Source organism: Heterocephalus glaber, unplaced genomic scaffold (genome assembly GCF_053883595.1).
Source record: "Heterocephalus glaber isolate CG9 unplaced genomic scaffold, H.glaber_assembly_v1.0 deba00001606, whole genome shotgun sequence".
Lineage (NCBI taxonomy): Eukaryota > Metazoa > Chordata > Mammalia > Rodentia > Bathyergidae > Heterocephalus > Heterocephalus glaber.
Genome location: NW_028258377.1, coordinates 33,747,078 through 33,767,167, shown reverse-complemented (window position 1 = coordinate 33,767,167; position 20,090 = coordinate 33,747,078). Strand labels below are relative to the sequence as shown.

Genomic DNA, 20,090 nt, shown 5'->3' with positions numbered 1-20,090 from the left:
CATACATTTCATATGGTCACAGTTGTCCTTAAGAATTCTTTAGGAAGGTGCAAAGTTTTGAGATTGCCATTTTATGTCTCAGAATATGTACCTCCATTTCTTTTTCCTTTAGTTTTGAGACTTATTACCGTTTCTGTGGTTATAACTGAGACAAACTAATTAGGTTATCTTTAAGGGCTTTATTACACAAATAATCATAGTATTTGAAAGGCATAGAGTCGTTCTGCACTGTGAGATGCTGTCATTCAGAGACTTAAAAGAAGGAAGACAGGGCCGGGGATTTAGCTCAGTGATTCCGCTACCTGCCTCGAAAGCACAAGGTCCTAAGTTCAATCCCTGGTTCCCAAAAAAAAAAAAAGGAAGAAGGAAGACAAACCAAGTGAGTGGCATGTTTGTGATTCTTACGCAGTTTGTAGAACATGTGCTCACTGAGTGGAAAGTGCCAGGCCAATTGCTTTTTATTTTGGGAGACAGGGTCTGATTGTGTAGAACTTGCTATGTAGCCCAGGCTGGCCTCAAACTTTTTTTTTTTTAATAAAAAGAGGAAAGATTTATATTGGCTTACAGTCAAACTTGTGATCCTTAACACTTTTATGTTTAGGCTTATTTTTTTTTGCTTTTGTGTTTTTTGGTGTTGAGAGATTGAAGCCAGGGCCTCAGGCATGCCAGGCAAGCTACTACTCTACCACTGAGCTGCACCCCTAACCCAGTTGGTAATATTAAGCTGCTGATTTCTCTCTCCTTTTGGCTAGCATTTCCAGTAACGTGACAGTAAATTTATCGTGTACTTTGTGATTCCTCTTCAATTTTTGAGTGGTGCTACATTCAAGAGCTTCCAAGCTATTTTATTTTTCCACAGATTTCCTAATTTAGGATTTAGTGCAAGATTGTCTTACAGACTTTTGCCAGTGATCTCTTGTGTGGGCCCTACTTGTCAGATATGTATAACAATGGCTCTTGTTTGGTTTGGTTTGGTTTTTTACAATGGATAGCTTGAAAATTAAAAAAAAATTATTGGTACATATTTATAGCACATAATGATTACATTCATTGTAGGGAATTGGTACATGTACATAATACCTCTTAATTCTTTTTATGTCACCTGTGATTAGCTTTTTTTTGTTTGTTTTTTGAGACGGGGTGTTGCTTTGTTGTTCAGGTTGGCCCTGATCTCACTGTGTAGCCCAGGCTAGCCTCAAACTCCCAGTGATTCTCCTGCCTCTGCCTCCCAAGTGCTGGGATCACAGGAGTGCACCACCATGCCCGGCAACCTGTGGTTAGTTTTTTAAAAACAAAACTTTCCTGTAATGGAGGACAAGCTTTTTTTTTTTTTTTTTTTAAACTCACCTGTGCCCCTTTTGTTGCTTTTGATTTTATGGAAACATATCTCAAAAGCCCAGGAATGATGCCCTCTTTTCTGAATTTATGGTTGTATTTGAAATGGTAGCAAAAAGGAGGTTCATTGTTTCAGCTGGGGAAATAAGGAAGTGGCCCCAATTTAACATTAAGTGGGCATAGAAAATGGTTTTAATGTCTTTTACAGGGGGAAAAAAACTTAAGCATGTTAGGAATCTAAAGATCTTAGTTCCAGTATTTTCTTTATTATGGTAAGGTAGTGAAATTTACTCCATGCTTCAGTGTGAATTTATGTTCTTTCCTCTTTGTTCATGTGCAAGTCTTTAATAGGAGTAAAACAAGAAAAGAAGTGAATTGTCATTAAGAAATTTCTATTTGTGTTTTTTGAGGAACGGCCACACAATCTATTTATTAATCAAGATACCTTGAATAAATAGAAGGTCTGTTGACAGTTTGAGAATGCCAGTTTTGTTCCAGATTCTCGATGCGCCTGCCAATCTTTTTTTTTTTTTTTTTTTTTTAAGACAAGGCCTTGGTATGTTAGTTCAGGTTGGCTTTGAACTCACTACGTAGCCCAGGGTGGCCTGAACTCACGCCAGTCCTCCTGCCTCAGCCGCCTGAGTGCCGGGATTCTGAGTGTGCGCCACAACTTGCAGCTTTTTTTTTTTTTTTTTTTGGCGGCCTTACTCTGTAGTTCAGGCTGGCCTTGAAACTCACTGTGTAACCCAACATGGCCTTAAACTTGCAGCAGTCCTCCTATCTCAGCCTCCTGAGTGGTGTCTGCCAATCTTGAAAATGAAAAGCAAAGACTCTTTTGGAAACTGCTAACACTCATTTTCCTGTTTCTGGAATTTCCCCTGAAATAAATACTAGAGGTCACCATTCCGTTGAAGATCTTTGTGGTTGGCTTGCGTTATTAGTAAATGTCCTTAGGATAAGCTTCTTTTTTGATTTTTTTATAACTCTTAAGACTTTTATGTTTGGGCTTTTTGTGTGTGTGAGACAGGGTCTCACTATGTAGTTCAGGCTGGCCTAGAGCGATCCTCCTGCCTCAGCCTCCCAAGTGCCCACCACACCTGGCTGAGACTTATGTTGATTATGCTATATTAACAGCATTAATCTGAGGCCAGATGGTGTTGAATTTTATCTTGTAGAATACTTCCCCTCTCCAATTTCATCCTGGAAGAGACATATTCTGTTTCTAGTTGAATTATTTATACCTGCCATTCTCTCTTTTCTTATTGGAGAATTGCTGCTTGGTTTCTTTACCATATTATATACTTAAAAGTAGAGGTTAATAACTTAAATTCTTACTTTCGTCATGGTTAAGAATTGAAATTAACATATAATAGATAATATGAAATAGGAAGGTAAGGCCCAGAGGGGAAGGGGGAGTGGGAGGGGTGGGGGAAGGGAAAGGAATAAATATGAGAAAAGGAAAAAAAAATGGAAACAGTTTTTGTAAGTAGGAAGGGGTGGAGGGGTGGAAGGGAGGGCAGGGGAAAGGGGAAAAATAAGAACCAAGAAATATCATGTAAGGGTACAAATTCCCAGTGATGAATGTCATCATATTGTATACCTAAAATGCACCAACTTAATGAATTTTATTTTTTATTTTTTGAGGCAGGGTCTCCCTTTGTAGTTTAGGCTTGTCCTGAACTCACTCTGTAGCCCAGGCTGGCCTAGAACTCATGATCATCCAGCCTCAGCCTCTGGAGTGCTGGGATTATAGGCATTTGCCACCATGCCCAGCTAATAAACTTAATGAATTAAAAAAAAAAGAATTGAAATTAGAAAGTGGAATTGGTCCTTACCACTTAAATATTTCACCTCATAATCTACTGGCAAAAATCTAAAGAGGATGGGGCCATGGATGTAGCTCAGTGGTACTGCGCTTCCCTGGCAAGTGCAAGGTCCTGAGTTTGATCCCTGGGACTGGGGGGAAAAAAAATCTAAAGAGGCCCTATAGTCAGTTCATTGCCTCCAGTTGTATTTGAGTTTTGGATTGTGTAGAAAAAAATTCCCTTTGGTGGAGTCTTATGCCTTATTCATCATGGGTGTGAAGACTTGAGTGAGAGTTTTGGTTTATGTTATTCAGGCTTTCAGAGAGCTCGGGTACATTTCAGGCAGCAAAAGTGATTCATTCTGGAAATAAGTCCACGATTTGGTCTCTATCCAAAGTGATGTTAAAGTTATGGATAAGACCATATTTGTGGTCAAAGGGGACTATTTTCATCTTGAGGTAGTCAGCAGAGGGCTGAAAAATGGGTTTGGGGTAGTGCTTTCATTTCTGTGTTCAAGCATGCTTGGGCAAAAATTTCCCCAGTACTTTTAGTTTTTTCTTGTCTGTCATGACAAAGGCAAGCTTTCCTATCACGCAGAATGGAGAGTAAATACAGCGATGGTAATAGTTTAGCTTAAATGAATGAAGGCAGTAAATGTTACTGGATTGCTGGATCTGCCTGGCCCGTCAGCCTGTTGCATCTGCATTAAGCAGCTTGACTTGATTCTTGGATCCTCTTGAGATTTGCAAGGAGGTCCCTGGAAGGAAACTCAGGTAAGAAGTTGTAGGTCCAGGAAAGGGAGTGTAATACTAAGCCAGCAATTGATTTGGAACAGTATACTTCTCAAGAAGGGAGAATGGGCAATGCTGGCAGCTATGTGTGGCAGGCATAGTGCACCAGGGAGGGATCCAGCGGCCAGGTGTGCAGAGAGAGTTGGGGTAGTTTATTGACGAGGATGGCGCACTTGGAGGGTTCCAGGCAGGCAGAGCCAGAGGTGACAACTGCAGTGAGGTCTGGGGTTAGTTTCCCTTTTGTTTTTCCTAGAACTTGCAGGAGGAGTGGCTCGTGTTGTTGTAGTCAGGGTGGTGGTGGGGCTGCTGCACTCTCAAGTTGGGAAGGGGGTGTTGTCAAACTTAGAAAGTCTTGGGGCCGGAGCAGACCTGGTGGCCAGAGCCCATGGGGCAGGGTCAAAGCCACAATGCAGATTATGTAAATGAGGCTGAAGGAGGTGAGTTGGGGTCTGATAGGGTCAGGATGGGGCTTGAGGCCCCTAGGTCTCTGTGCATTGACCCCAGTCCCATGTGCCTATGTGTGAGACACCTGTGTGAGGTTTGAGGCCCCAACCCGGGAAGTTGTGAGGCTGCAGATTCAGGATGTCGAGACCACATTCTGTTGCAGGATGTCCTCCCTGGTCTCAGCTGTTCTCTCCATTCCAGCTCATATGTACCTACCTATTCTGTCAGTCTGATAAAATACTGTTTTCCGAGCAAATGTTTTGTCTTTGTTTTGTTGATATATCATTGTGTACTTACATGATTTCAAATATGTTCTTAAATCTAGATCAGATCAAACATTGTCTGGTGATCACATCCCGTGTGGAACCTGCACAGAGTTACCTGAAAGCAACTTCTAAGGTTTCTTCAGGATGCCTGCAGCACTTGTGGAGAATAGCCAGGTTATCTGTGAAGTCTGGGCCAGCAATCTAGAAGAAGAGATGAGGAAGATCCGAGAGATTGTGCTCAGTTACAGTTACATTGCCATGGTAAGGACCTCTGTTTATGGACTCACCTTCTGTGGGCTTAGGGAGTGTTTCATGTAAGGTTTTGAGAAGAACTAATTATATTCTGGTAAAGACATAGTAAGTTAGAGTTGATGAAAGTTTATGTTGTTTTTATGAAACATCAAGATAGCTAGTGTCTCTGAGGAGGGGTGTAAGTTTTGGTTTCTTAGTTTATTTTTGGTTTTTTGAGACACGGTCTCACTATGTAGTTCAGGCTGAGCTTGAACTCACTATGTAGCTCAGGCTGACCTTAACTCATGGCGATTCTCTTGCTTCAGCTTCCCTAGTGCTGGGATTATAGGTGTGTGCTACCGTGCTGGCTCTTAGGTTTTTTGTAAGGTTACTGCTTGTTGGTTTTTTTTTTTTTTTTTCCTGATGCTGGGGATCCAATCCATGGCCTCACACCTGCTAGGCCAGTGTTCTGCCTCTATACCCCCAGCCCTGTTTGAAAGTCTTTTTTTTTTTTTTTGGTACCGGGGATTGAACTCGGGACCTTGTGCTTTTGAGCCAGGCGCTGGAACCACTAAGCTAAATCCCCAGCCCCTATTCCTTTTCTGAAAGTCTTAAAAGCAGAAATTGTGTCAGTGATAGGGTACATATGTACCACAGATGTGCTGAATTTGACTGTATAGTATATTTAGAAATTTAAAGAAGTTTGCCAGCGTTTAAAAATCATTGGCTGGGTGTGATGGCTCACGCCTGTAATCCCAGGACATGAGAGGCTGAGGCACGAGGATTGCCCCAACTTTAATGCCACCCTGGGCTACATAATGAGTTCAGGGCCAGCCTGAACTACAAAGTGAGATTCTGTCACAAAAATAGAAGTCATGAGACCTCACTTAAATTTCAGGTTTCTAGCATCTGGAAAAAATGGGAAAGCCTGGCAATATGTGGTGAACATTTCCTACCTGACATTGAGTAGTTACAGAGCAAGAGAGTATCTTGGTAGTGGCCTCCTATACAGATGGATGTGTTCCTTTTTTTTTTAATTGTCTTCCCCTTTTTTATTAGTATATATTGGAGATATATAATCAAGCATGTTCATTGTGGGGAATTTGGTACCTATTCATACTGCATCTTGACCCATTTTACTTCTTCACCTCTCCTTTCTGTCTCCCCCCACCCCGGAGAGGGATATGCTCTTCATTTTATCCAGGGCCTGTGACTTGTTACCATTTTCATAGCCAGCTTGCTTTATTCCTTCATGTTGGTGGCCAGTAGTTTGTGACTTCTGTTTTAGAGAGAATAGCATTACGTCCTTAGCTTAGTATTCAGGTCTATGTGACCCTGGTCCAGGCTGGTCACTCAAGCTGAACATGACTATTAACTTAGGGTGTCCCTGGTTGCATACCTACCTTTGGTTATCCAGCTCCTTCTGCTCACCCTGCCCAGGGTCTTTTAAGTTGTGTAAAGCACCGAGATTCTGGCACTGCTTCAGTAGATAGCAACACGATCATTATTTTAAGGTAGACTTTTGTGTCCTAGCATGTAATTTTTATAAATTGAGGTAAAAGTTTCTTTATGATTTATCATTCAGCATCCCATTTTGTGAAACCTTATAATAGTGGTGGTGAACCTATGGCATGCATGCCACAGTGGGCTGTTTGTATCGTTGCAAGCTCTAAAAGGTTCACCATCACCGCCTTATAATGAGAGCCCTTTTCCTTTTCCAGGACACAGAATTTCCAGGTGTTGTGGTACGACCAATTGGTGAATTTCGTAGTTCCATAGACTACCAGTATCAGCTTCTGAGGTGCAATGTTGACCTTTTAAAAATTATCCAGCTCGGCCTTACATTCACAAATGAGAAGGGAGAATATCCTTCTGGAATCAACACTTGGCAGTTCAACTTCAAATTCAACCTTACGTAAGTATCTGAGATACTTTTCAGTGTTATCCTTAGATCCCCTACATTCATGGAGACTACAGTTTCTTCCTTTCCCCTTCCTTCTTCTCTCTTTTCATCCTTCCCCTCCGCTCCCTTTTTCTGTCCTCCCCTCCTCTCCTTTCCCTTCTCCCTCCTCGGCCCCCTCCCTCCTCCTGGTCCCTATTGGGAACTGAATGCAGGGTCTTGTGTGTGCTAGGCAAGTGCGTTACCTCCGAGCTATGTTCCCACCCCAGCCTCGCCCCCCCTCCAGTTTTGTTTTGAGACAGGGTCTTGCTAAGTTACCTAGGCTGGCCTTGAATTTGTGATACTCCTGCCTCGTCCTCCTGAGTAGCTGGTATTATAGGTGTGTTTTAAAAACCACCATGCCTGGTTTTTAAAACAGATTTCCAGAATTTTTTCTTTGAGCAAAACTGAAACTCTGGCACACACCTGTAATTTCAGTACTTGGGAAGCTGAGGCAGGAGGATTGCCATAAGTTCAAAGCCAGCCTGTCTCAAAAAATAAAAAAAAAATCCCCAAAACAAAAAACTGAAACTCTTTATTTATTAACCCCCCTGACCCCAGGGCTTGGTAATTTGTTTTTATAATTTAACTACTTTAGATACCTCAAACAAGTGGAATCATCAGTGGTTTTTATTTTTTGCTGTTTGTTTGTTTGTTTTTTTGTACCAGGGATCAAACTTGGGTCCTTCCACTTTCGAGGCAGGCGCCGGAACTGCTGAGCTACATCCCTGGCCCAAGTGTTTGTTTTTTTTGACTGGCTTACTTCACTATTTTAATGTCCTGCAGCTTTATTCATGTTGCAGCATGTGACCAGATTTTCTTCCTTTTAAAGACTCAGTAATCTTTCATTACATGTATATGTCACATTTTGTTTATCTATCAGTGGACACTTGGAGTTCTATACTTTTTTTTTTTTTGGTACCAGGGATTGAACTCAGGACCTTGCGCTTGCAAGGCAGGCAGCGGCACCACTGAGCTAAATCCTCGGCTACTTATTTTTTTATTTATTTTGTTTTTGTATTTTTTGGTACTGGGGATCGAACTCAGGTCCTTGCGCTTGTGCAGCAGGTGGCGAAACCACTGAGCTAAATCCCCGGCCCACTTTTTTTTTTTTTTGGTACCAGGGATTGAACTTGGGTCCTTGCGCTTGCGAGGCAGGTGCTGGAACCACTGAGCTAAATCCCTGGCCCTCCTTTTTTTGTTTTGTTTTCTGGTTGTTTTGAGACAGGGTCTCACTATGTAGTTCATTCTGGTCTTGAACTCCACTGTATAGCCCAGGCTAGCCTCAAACTCATGGCAGTCATCCTGCCTCACCCTCCCAAGTGCTGGGATTATAGGTGTGAGCCACCATGCCCAGCTCAATATTGCCTTGTTTGATTTAGCATCAAGATCATTTGGTACCTCAGGAATAACTTTTTGGCTGTTCATGTGTTTTAAATATATCTTTTTTTTTTTTTTGGTACCGGGGATCGAACTGGGGTCCTTGTGCTTGCGCAGCAGGCCGCAAAACCACTGAGCTAAATCCCCGGCAGAATGTTCATATGTTTTAGAAATCTCAGGTTCAGATGATTTTGAGAAATGATCTGAATCTTTCAAGATTTTGGTAGTTTTTTTTTCTTTTTGGTATCGGGGATCAAACTCAGGACCTTGAGCTTGCAAGGCAGGCAGTGGAACCAAGGATTTTGGTAGTTTTCGTTGTGATGATTTAGCTCAAGTACATTTGAAAGATAAAATTGTGACATTTAATGGGAAAGGAGCTGTTTGACTTAATTATTTCCCTAGTTTTGTATTGTGTGGTATTATACATATTCCTGTGTTTTGTATGTATTGCTATCCCAATGGGTCAGCCATCCAGTTAGCACTAGTGTGGTTCAAGCCGGTGGAACGTGTTAAATTGATAGATGTATCTCTGCAATGAGATATTATGCAGAGTTAGAAGGGATGCATTATTGTAGTACTGATTTAGAAAGACGATCTGTGAGATAGAGACACTAGGATGTATATATGTGTGTGTAGGTAGAAAAAATAGATTGGAAAGGCACTGTTATTTCTGTGGTGTAACATGACATGAACATTAATTCATTAATTAAAATTTTTTTCCTATCTTAATATTTTTGTACTGGTTAATTTTTTTTTAACAGTGAGAAAATGTAGATGTTTATAATTGGGAAACTTAGTCTGGGGAAATACCCCATTTTTCCATTTGTCACAAAAATAAGATTATCTGCTTTGCACCCTTGCTGGAATATAGGAAAGAATGAATTGGTATATTTTTAGGTCATGAAGAGCATTTCAAGAATACTTGTGCTATAACTGCAAAGTGATGGTAATAGTGTTGCTTGCTGCTCCTGTTTCGTTATCTCCCACTAGTAAGTGAACACTGTGTTTTAGAGAGGACATGTACTCCCAGGATTCCATAGACCTCCTCGCCAACTCAGGGCTGCAGTTTCAGAAGCATGAGGAAGAAGGGATTGACACGCTGCACTTTGCAGAGCTGCTTATGACGTCAGGAGTGGTTCTCTGTGACAATGTCAAGTGGCTTTCATTTCACAGGTCAGTCCCAGACGGTGTGTGTGTCTCTCCTTCACTGGGCTACCCTGGAGCAGGGAATCGAATACTTACTTTTGCAGTCCTGTTGACTCTGCTTTCTTCATCAGCAGCAGTTAGAAGGTGAAAATGACATGTGTTGCTCATGTTTCTGTTTTTCATAAAACGCTTTGTCGTTTATACTAATTTGTTGCACAAAATCTTGGGCTTATCATGTGGCTCTCAGTGGCTCTGATTCCAAGTGCAGAGGTGGAGAATGGAGCGGGTCACATACAGTACTTACTTTTTTTTTCAATTTTTTTGGTACCAGGGATCAAACTTGGGTCCTTGCACTTACGAAGCAGGCGGTGGAACCACTGCGCTAAATCCCCAGCCCACTTACTTGTTTTTTAACTTGTCCTGGAGTGTGCCAAGTACTCAAAAGGCAGATTCCCTTTAGGAGATTGTCTTAGTTACTTTCTCGTTGCTAGAACAAAATACCTGACACCTAAAGTTAAAAGAGGAGAGGTTGATTTTAGCTTACAGTGTGTAGAGGTTTCAGTCCATAGTTGGCTGGTTCCAGGCAGGGGACTGTGGCAGAGGGGCATCTCACAGAAGAAGCAGTTCATGGCATAGCAGGCAGGAGGCAGCAAGACTTCTTTCTTCTTTTCCTTTCTATTCCATCCAGGCTACAAGCCTATTGGTTGGTGCTGCCCGTACTCAGGGTGAGTCTTCCTCTTCAATAAATCCATCATTCACACCCAGAAACTATGCCGAACCAATCAGTGGACTCATCCAGTATTACACACCCATGGTCCAGTCACCTCCCAAAGGCCCCACTTATGAGCACATGAGGCTTTCAGGGAATATCAAGATACAACCTACAACAGATATATTTTACCTTTTTGGTACCTTTTGAATTTGATGAATCAAATCCACATTTGTAGACCCTTGGGTTCTCTCATAAATTGTTCATAATAGCCTACTATATTTTGTAACTTAATAGAAAAGTTTGGATTGCAATAGGGCATACTGTGGAAGACTAAAAGTTTCTAACATAAGGTAGCATTATACGCTTTGAGAAATAAAGTGCATGAACACTGGGACTCAGAAACTGCTGCTTTTTTACCTCCCTGCTTCATTTTCTCCTTGTAGTGGCTATGATTTTGGCTACATGGTAAAGTTACTTACAGATTCTCGTTTGCCAGAAGAAGAACATGACTTCTTTCATATTTTGAACCTTTTCTTCCCATCCATTTATGATGTGAAATACCTGATGAAGAGTTGCAAAAATCTTAAGGTATGTAACATTTTTCTTAATGCTAGCAAAAAACAAACTAAAAAGCAGACTTATTTTGCTTTATTGTTGTGTTTCGGGTGCAGTCCTGCGTGCCTGCTAGATGCCACCTCTGCCAGATGAGGTGTAACGTAGAGCTGCTGATTGGCACAGAGGTGGGTGTGGCACAGGTGGTTGTTTGGTGACTGGATGGAGGAGGCCTCTGTTTCTCTCATCGTAAGGCAGGCATTCCCATCCTGAAGCCCATAAACCGTGTTAACCAGTTGGCAGCATGATGCATACATGCAGTTTGTTAGGGACGGGCTCTGTATTGTCCCAGACTCTCATAGGAATTCTTAATTCTAGAAAGTTAAAGAAGGTACTACCTTACTGATTTTTGTTTTCCCCATGGTGGTAGTGTGGATTGAATCCAGGGCCTTCATTATGGACTGTTTCCCTAGCCCTTTATTATTTATTTAGTGTCTTGCTAAGTCACCAGGTTGCCTGGGCTGGGGTCAAACTTGTGGTCCTTCTGCCTCAGCCTCCCAGAGTGCTAAGATTACAGGCATGTACCACCACACCCAGCTTCTTATTGAATTGACATAAGAGATATGCTGTATAGAATTGGATTGGCATTTACCATTTCCTCAGCCTTGTTTTATAGCAGCTTTTGATTTTAAAGGGCTTTGGCAGAATTAGCAAGAAAAGAGCAGAAAATAGAATGTCACACAATGTATTTGGAGGAAAGAAAGTTAAAGGTTAAAAGGAGGATACTGAGCCCCTTAAATAAATGGCTCTATTTCTTGCCACCACAATGAAGTGAACTCACAAATGGCCTTAATTGAATTCCATAGTATTGTGTCTGTAATGTTCTGTTTTCCATACATCTCCAGGGAGGGCTTCAGGAAGTTGCTGATCAGTTGGATTTACAGAGAATTGGAAGGCAACACCAGGCTGGCTCAGACTCGCTGCTGACAGGGATGGCATTCTTCAGGATGAAGGAGGTAAGTGCCATTAGGTGTAAAGGTTTCTGCAAAGAGATTTGCTGTCCCTTCTCAGTGGTTTCGCCGCCTGCTGCGCAAGCGCAAGGACCCAAGTTTGATCCCTGGTACCAAAAAAAAAAAGAGATTTGCTGTCCAGAATTAGATTGGCACATAACTTACTGAAGGCTAAAAAAGGAAGTGATCTCTGTGGGGTGAAGTTTGTTGAAGATTGAGAGTTTCTGTTGGAAGTTAGTGGCCACCTTGAAAACAGTTTCTGTTTGTCTGTGAGGGTGTGCCAGCACACCAAGCGCAGCTGGAGAGGCAAAACTGAGCATTCTGAAGTGGAATACTTAGGAGTCCCTGAGCATACTCAAGTCCAGGTACTTGGAGTTCCTAGGTGCTCTCATCTTTTCATTTATTTGGTTTTCTTATTTGTAGAATAGGAACATATATGTTAGATCACTCGTTTATGTTATGCAGAGTTGTTAATTATTTAATATTATATGAGATTTCTGTAACTCATTAGTAAAGATTGAATTTCTTGCTTAGAAATTCTTAGAATTTCTTCTTTTCTTCCTCTAAGTTTTAAAATGAGTATGAAGAGAGAGAAGGAGTGGAAAACTGGTTTGAATGTAATGATGATTTTATAGACACTTTTAGGGAATGAATCAGATAAATCTATATAGACATTAGTTTTCTTTTTAGAACAGTGAATGTGGCAAGAGATAGTGTATTTCCTCTTTGTTACTCCTAATCATAAACCACAACTGTTAAGTAGTACTGTGTGCTGGGAAGTTATATTCGTCACTCTTCCGTCATTGTGACAAAATACCTGAGATAATCAAGTTAAACAGTGTAAAAAGTTCATTTTAGCTCACAATTTTAGAGGTTTCAGGGCCGGATATGTAGCTCAGTGACACAGTGCCTGCCTGGCAAGCATGAGGCCCTGAGCTTGATTCCTGGTACCAAGCCAAAAATAAAATTTAGAGGTTTCAGTCCATGGTCTGTTCACTTCATTGTTCTTGGGCCTGTGGTGAGGCAGAACCTGATGGGGACTGTGTGGCACGTATCTTTTTTCCCATGATGGCCAAGGAAGCAGAGAGAAAGAAATAGAAACAAAATAGATAGAGGTGGAGAGAGGGGGACAGAGATAGAGAGAGAGAAGGTGCTGGGTTCCAATAGCTCTTTCAGGGCATGCTCCTAAACCTGACTTCCTTTCACCAGGCCCTGCCTTCTAAAGGTTCTTTCACTTCCCAGTAGTACCACCGGCAGGTGAGCCATGCTTTTAACACATGGTCTTTGAAGGACATTTAGGATTCAAACCGTAACAGACTGCCTCTGACCCACAAAGTTTCATGTCCATCTTAATAGTGCAAGACGCATTTAATCTGTCTTTAAGAATATCTAAAGTTGGGCCTGGGATTTAGCTCAGTGGTTCTGCCTCCTGCCTTGCAAGCACAAGGTCCCGAGTTTGATTCCTGGTATCAAAAAAAAAAATTGGAATCTTTTTTCCTAATACCATTGCTTTGTTTGGGCCGGGGATTTAGCTCAGTGGTTCCGGCGCCTGCCTCACAAGTGCAAGGTCCCGAGTTTGATCCCTGGTACCAAAAAAAAAAAAAAATATCTAAAGTCTTAAAAAACAAGAACCAAGATATATCATGTACAGGTACAAATTCCCAATGATGAATGTGATCATAATGTATATACCTAAAATGTACCAATAAACTTAATGGAAGAAAAAAGAATATTTAAAGTCTTAATAGTTCCAACTTTGCTTGAAAGTCCAAGTCCAAAGTCTTCTCTGAGACTCAAGGCAAACTCAGCTGTGAGCCCCTTTAAATATCCAAACAACAGCCAGGCCTTATGGTGTACATCTCTAATACCAGCTACTTGGGAGGCTGAGGCAGGAGGATTGCAAGTTTAAGGCCAGCCTGGGCAACTTAGCAACACCCTGTCTCAAGAAAAAAAAATGCTGGGAATGTAACACCACAGTAGAGTGCTAATTCCCAGTACTGCACAAATTAAAATGAACTAACTGGTTATATCCAAGATACAGTGGCTCAAAGTAAGGAGGAAGAACAAAGGAAAAATCAGACCAAAGCAAAATCTAAACCCAGCAGGACAAACGAAGTCCTGTACTGTATGTACCGTCTCGTGCACATGGTGTCGTGGCGTGAGCTCCAGAGGGCTTGGGCAGCCCTGTCCATGTGGCCATCCTGTGGGCTGGCTTTGCTTGCTTCCTGTGGCTCCCCTTGGCAGATGTTCCATGTTCCCGGGATCTCTAACTTCCTGGGTCTCCATTGCAGCTTTGGCTCTGTGCATCCTAACCTCATGCATCCGTTTCTGCTGTAGGGACCTGAGCTTGCCGTATCCTGCCTGGCCTCCCAGGTTTCCCTTTGAAATCTCGGGGGAAGAATTCCCACTAAACTCATGTACTGAGTGCTTGCAAGTCTGCTTGTACCCTGTGGATGACACCAAGGTTTGCTGGCGGCGTGAGCTGTACCTGGGTCTTCTTGAGCCTGGGCGGCAGTGGTGCCTGGGTGTCTTGGCCTCTATGCCTGAGGCTAAGCAAAGGGAAGAAGAGGCAATTCCTGGGCAGCCTGATTCCTGAGATGCCCGGAGGACATCTTTCCTTCTGGCGGGATGCAGAGTACTTGGCTTCTTTTTAATGGCATTCATCTCTTTATCTACAGCTTCTTCCATCCTCCTCCTTTGCCTTAAATTTCAAGGTGCTGCTTTTTTGGCCAAACCACGAGTTTTTCAAGTTTTCTTCGCACTCTGATTTTTGCTTCAGATTCTCACTGGAACTCTGGCTGAAAGCAGTCAGCAGTATCCACATCCCTGCCTGAGAAAACTCTGCTGCCTTGAAATTTCCTCTGCCAGATAGACTAGTCACTCACCTTCACGTGTTCATGACAGGGTGTGATTTGTCTAGCTGCCAGGCAGCTCTGATTTGAACTTGTTAAATTCCCTCCGGCTCAAACCACCAGTGCAGTTGCGTGGCTGTCCCCTTGGGTGGCATGGGTCAGGCCCATCGAGTGGTATAAGCTGCCTGATGGGCCAGTCACGTACGGACCACCAGTGGTTCGAGCTGGAGGGAGTGTTAAACTCAGCCTCCCACTGAGTCTCATTGCATGCTCAAAATGTAGATATGTTCTCTGATAGAATACAACACGAATGACCTGTAATCTAGTCTCCAGTAGTCCTCGTTTCCACAGCAGCCTTCATTGTCTGCATTCTGTTCGGCTGAGCTCCCACCATTACTCTCTTCTAGTACTGTTCTAGGCTCTGGCCAGCCTTCCACCCAGATGTTTCTAAGCTCCTCTCACAGACCAATCCCAAGTGCCTCTGCACCACATTGTCAGGTATGGTTGCAGCAGTGACCTGACTTCTTGATACCAGTTTTCTGTGTCTGTTTTCTTCCACAGTGATAAAATACCTGGCTGGGACAGTCAGCTTAAAAGGAGGACAAGTTTATTTTGGCTCTCAGTGTCAAGGTTTCAGTCTGTAGTTAGTGGGCTGCACTGTTGATGGGCCTGTGGGAAGCCCAACATCGTAGTAGGGAGCAAAGCAAATGGAGGAGGAGCTCTCTTCACCTTGTGGCAGCAGGGAAGCAAATGCGGGGGAGCTGGGGTCCCAGGATCCCCCTCCAGGCACCGCCCCCAAGCCTCTCTTCCACTACACTCCAGCCCCATCTCTCTTAAAGGTTCTTCCTCTGCTCAGCAGTGCCCCAGGCTGGTGACCTTCAGCACATGGCCCTGGGGTACATTCACCTGGTAATGTCTGGAGACATTTTGGTTATTACAACTTGGTGGGGGAGGACGTGTGCTGCTGGCCAGGGATGCTGCCAAACATTGCGCGATATACTGGCAGTCCCCGCCACGTGGTGTCCTCATGCTCGACTTACCAAACAAACAGACAAGAAATTGTCATGCCCAGGAGTGCCAAGGTTGGAAAACCTGCAGGAAGTGCTTTTTTGCCTTTTTTTTTTTTTTTTGGCTTTACCTGGGATTAAACCCAGGTCCTTCACCCTGAGCTATATCCCCAGCCCTTTTTATTTCTTGTTTTGAGACAAGTTCTCCCTAAAAGACTAAGTTGCCCAGGCTGGACTCAAATGGTGATCCTCCTGCCTCAGCCTCCCAGAGTTCTGGGATTACAGGGATGTGCCCCCCAACTTGGCTGTGCTTAATATTCATCATCTCATCTCATAACAATCCTGTTATTATATCATCATGTGTTTTCTACAAGGAACCTTGTAAGAGGGGCACCTAAGGAACCTTCAAAGGAGCTAAAGTGACTACCAGGGTCACACGGTGAGTCAGAGTCCAGCACCCGCGCTCCTAACCAGTGCCTTGCTTATGAAGGAGAGCGGACAGTTGTACTAAACAGCAGCTGCACATTAAAAGAATTCATGCAGAGTCTAAGTCTGGTTAGAAAGCAGCTTATATGTGGAGAAAGGAGCGTGAGAAGATGATGCATAGGAAGGCCTGGGGCTCTCTTTGATCAGGTGGCATCTGGTTTTCGAGGCTGGGAGGTGTGCCTTGGCAGTGAGTCCTGGCAGAACTCCTACGTTGTCCTCACCACAGTTCTTTGTCCTACTCTGCAGTTGTTTTTTGAGGACAGTATAGATGATGCCAAGTACTGTGGGCGGCTCTACGGCCTGGGCACAGGAGTGGCCCAGAAGCAGAATGAAGACGTGGACTCTGCCCAGGAGAAGATGAGCATCCTGGCAATCATTAACAACATGCAGCAGTGACCGCAGCCGGCCCTGCAGGGCCCAAGCCAGACTGGTGCTTCCTGAGCTCGAGCTTACCCTCCCTGAGAGAGAACGCTTCCTTTGAGCAGACTGTGCCGACCATCTGCGTGGAGCAGGAAGACTGCTGTTTTACTGAAGGCAAAAGATGTCTTTATTTTAGATCCAGAAGAGGGGAGTTTGCTCTGAATTTGTAAATAACTTCCCTATTCCTCAGCCCCACGCCTCTCCTCTGCAGCTGCCTCCTGCCACCAGCATCCATAGCTCATGTGACACTATTTTAGATATCCAGGACAAATCTAAAACAAACGAGTAAAATGTATATAACTCTTACCTGTTGTCATTCTTTTTCTTTTAAATTTGTTGCTAATCCTTATAAGATTGTGATTCTCAGCTGAGGGTTTCCAGAGGAAATGGTACAACACGGTGTTCTTGGGAACTGGTTCTGAGTTTTTGCCCCCAGTCCCCGCTTTTTACACTCTCCTTGAAGACATTGGCTTTCCTCACAATTTGGTAGTCTTTCTTTTTTATTTTTGGTACTGAGGATCAAACTCAGGACCTTGTGCTTGCCACAAAGGCGCTGTGCCACTGAGCTACCTCCCTGGCCCTTTGTCAGTCCTTCTTTATGAATTACTATATGGAAATGAATTGCCCAGTGCTGAAATGTAGACAATTCACTAAATCTGTCTACTTTCATGACAGACTTCAGAGTGGGTATTAAGTTAACCACTGATGTGTCTTGAGATCTATCCATTGTGCCACTGGGATTTGCTATCATTTATGCATCCTCTGAAGTCAATTTAAATTTTCAGGTAATGAAATATCCTGGACTTGATCTGGAAGGAAATGAATGAGATTTTTGGGTCTTAAGTTTATTGTATTTTCAAAAATACGATTTTAGATGGTCACATTTTCTCCCACCTCATTTCCCCTGCTTTTCCTTTGAGCAAACCCAAGGAGTTAGGGAGCTGGATTAACATGAGTACCAGGTATGTGAATCTTTAAAAAAGTATAGTGGTTACTTGTACACAGGGCAGTAAGGGAATTTGGTTTAGAGAGATCTCTTGGAGTCATATCCCACAACTGGGGTACGAAACTCAGGACTTTGATTTTAGAACTAGACATTTTAAAAGTACAATGTTTTCTTTGAATGACTAGAGTGGACAGTTTTGAAAAATCAAAAAAACCCTTTGGTGAAAATAACTGGTACCTTGCTAAAGTGGATAGTCTCATGTTTTAAAATCTCATGGAAAACAATCTGAAATGATTTAAAAAATGTCAAGTGTTATAACCTGGTATTTAAGATGTTGTAAATATTATTTATGTTTTTAACTTTGTAAAATAAAGATTTCTTTTTAACCACTGGCATGAAGGTTTGGTCTTTCATAGCTGTGAATTGCTGGCTCTGGAAGACTGTGGCTCAGGAGTCTTGCCCGTTGGCAGATTGGCTTTCCACATTCCCGCAGCTCGAACCACCGGGGTGTGTGCATGACTGTCCCCTGGGGGGGCTTGAACCACCGGTGCTACACATAGAGCTAATCAGTTTGATTGATCGTTCTACTAATAAAATTAACAGAGTCTGTAAGTGGACTGAATCTAGTTAGTTGCTTGAATTTGGATAATTGTTGCCCAAATATATATATTTATATATATTTATACCAACTACAATTATTACAATAATCACATGTCATTAAAAGATTTATATTTGTGAATAGTTTATCAATAAGTAATTCTCTAAATTTTAACATGGAAGTTTAATAAGTACCCCATTGCTAGTGTATTTAATATGCATTTACAACTGGTGTACCACAAGTTAGCTATATTAACAATTTTTTATACCATTGTAATGTTTTCCTTAAGGAACTGTGCAATGAGATCTGAACTGCAGAATCAACACCTTTCTTTGCATTATTTTAATCAGAGACGCCCTGAGAAGTGGTACTAGCTGCCCCACAGGACAGTCATGTATGTGGCTCAAACCCATGGGAATGATCGAATTTAAATTAAGTTAGAGCTGCCTGGTAGCAAGAGAGGAATTATGGCTCCTTCGTGAATATGCTAAATACAAAAAGTCTCACTTGGTAGGAAGCTTTTAATCAGCACATGTGTAAATGGAATTGTTTCTTCAACTGTCTGGGCCTTACTAGGAAGCCAGTTTTATTTCCTAGGGCCACTACTATGTGACGGATTAACTTGTCAATAGTGGAATTCTCTAGGACAGAGTAAACTTTAATTATCTTAGATTTGGCTCAGAACTGTTTACAGCCTTTTCTACTGGCACAAAAATACAGAGGTGTAATCAAGTGTAGGAGCAGAACTGGAATTTAATTTTGTTGGGCTCTTGCCATTGGCCATTGGCCTTGAATTCCTGGCCCAAGTGACCTTCCTTGCCTTAGCCCCAAGTAGCTGGGCCTACAGATGTGTGCACAGCACCAGGCAGGTCTAGAGTTCTGGCTGGGAGGCTCACATGTAATAAGAAAGAGGTACTTATCACTGTGTAAGACGGGTGAAGGCGTAGTTGTGGTTGTCCAGGTGTTGGGGCATGCTGGTGCCTGTGAGCCTTTACTGGTGTCCTAAATTTTGATTAAAATAGGGACTTGAGGACAGACTTACATGTGAAGGGGAGATGCTGAGATGAAGGGCTGGAGAACATAGGGTTGAGCTGAGATCTGTTCATTCATAGGAGAGCTAGCAGATGTTCTATTAAAGAGGTGCTAAAGAGCGAGCAGAGTCTATTAAGAACTGTCAAGAGTGTGCTGTGTGTGTTCATTAGGGCTGTGTAAATGGTTATCCTCAAAAAGGGATGGTGTTGAAGAGTGAACAAGAGGACTACGTCGGACAGAATTCACTTCTGTGGGGCCGGGGATTTAGATCAGTGCTTCTGCTCCCTACCTTACAAGCACAAGGTCCCGAGTTCGATCCCCGGTACCAAAAAAAAAAAAAAATTCACTTATGTGTACACTGCGGAGTATCTTCAGTTGGTGCTGGGTTAGGCACAAGTCTAGTCATCAGCCAGTGCTGGTGTGAAATCCATTTAGGGCCCTGCAAGTCCAAGTTGAAAAATGAATATTTTGATTTCCTACTTTGTTTAGTTAGTAAGTTTTCATTAGTAAGCACCTACTAGATACCAGCACTTAATAGGTGCTAGAGATAAAGCACAGTACCATAGAAGACATAATCACTGTCATTAGTCTACAGTTTGCCTTTGTTGCCAAACAGTAAATACCGTGGGCCCTTGACTTACAAACTTAATTTGTTCCTGAGGGCTGGTTGTAACTCAGGTTGATCAACTGAAGGCTCAGGCTCCTCTACACAGCCTTCAAAGTCTCTCTTCTGTATACAGGCAGATCTCAGTATCCTTGGAGAGACATTGGCCCAGGATTTCTCAGTTAACCCCCACACAGGAAAGGATGTTGTAATGTTCCTTCCAGAACTCTTTAAGGGTTAAATCTGTATCTGAGTCCATCTGGAAGCACAAGTGGCCAGCATTTGGGTCGTAACTCAAGACTTTGGCTGTAAAAACTAAAATTCCGGTCGTAACCCAAGTTGTTCACATGTCAGGCCAGCTGTAACTCGAGGGTCCACTTTAATTCACACAAATTCAGTTTGAACTCTAAGGTACAAGACATTGCTGCAACTGAGATTGAGGTTCAGGACAGTGTTTTTTTTGTTTTGGTACGGGGGATTGAGCTCAGGATCTTGCACTTCTGAGGCAGGCACGGTGCCACTGAGCTAAATCCC

At 42.7% G+C, this 20,090-nt stretch overlaps 1 protein-coding gene across 15 annotated transcripts in view; it reads left to right on the top strand.

The window, feature by feature from the left end:
* The window catches only part of Cnot8 (CCR4-NOT transcription complex subunit 8), a 106,131-nt gene that overhangs the window by 41,724 nt on the left and 44,317 nt on the right, over positions 1-20,090 (top strand). For 5 of the 15 annotated variants that reach the window (XM_087194534.1, XM_087194529.1, XM_087194537.1 and 2 more), the window contains exons 2-6: positions 4,701-4,902; positions 6,594-6,787; positions 9,203-9,364; positions 10,493-10,637; positions 11,507-11,617. In XM_087194534.1, the coding sequence (XP_087050660.1) occupies positions 4,786-4,902; positions 6,594-6,787; positions 9,203-9,364; positions 10,493-10,637; positions 11,507-11,617 (729 nt within the window). In that variant the 5' untranslated portion in view covers positions 4,701-4,785. Of the gene's footprint in view, positions 1-4,700; positions 4,903-6,593; positions 6,788-9,181; positions 9,482-10,492; positions 10,638-11,506; positions 11,618-15,024; positions 17,716-20,090 lie in introns of those variants that run through there. The other 10 variants (XM_013078754.3, XM_004836520.4, XM_087194528.1 and 7 more) reach the window with 5 other exon arrangements.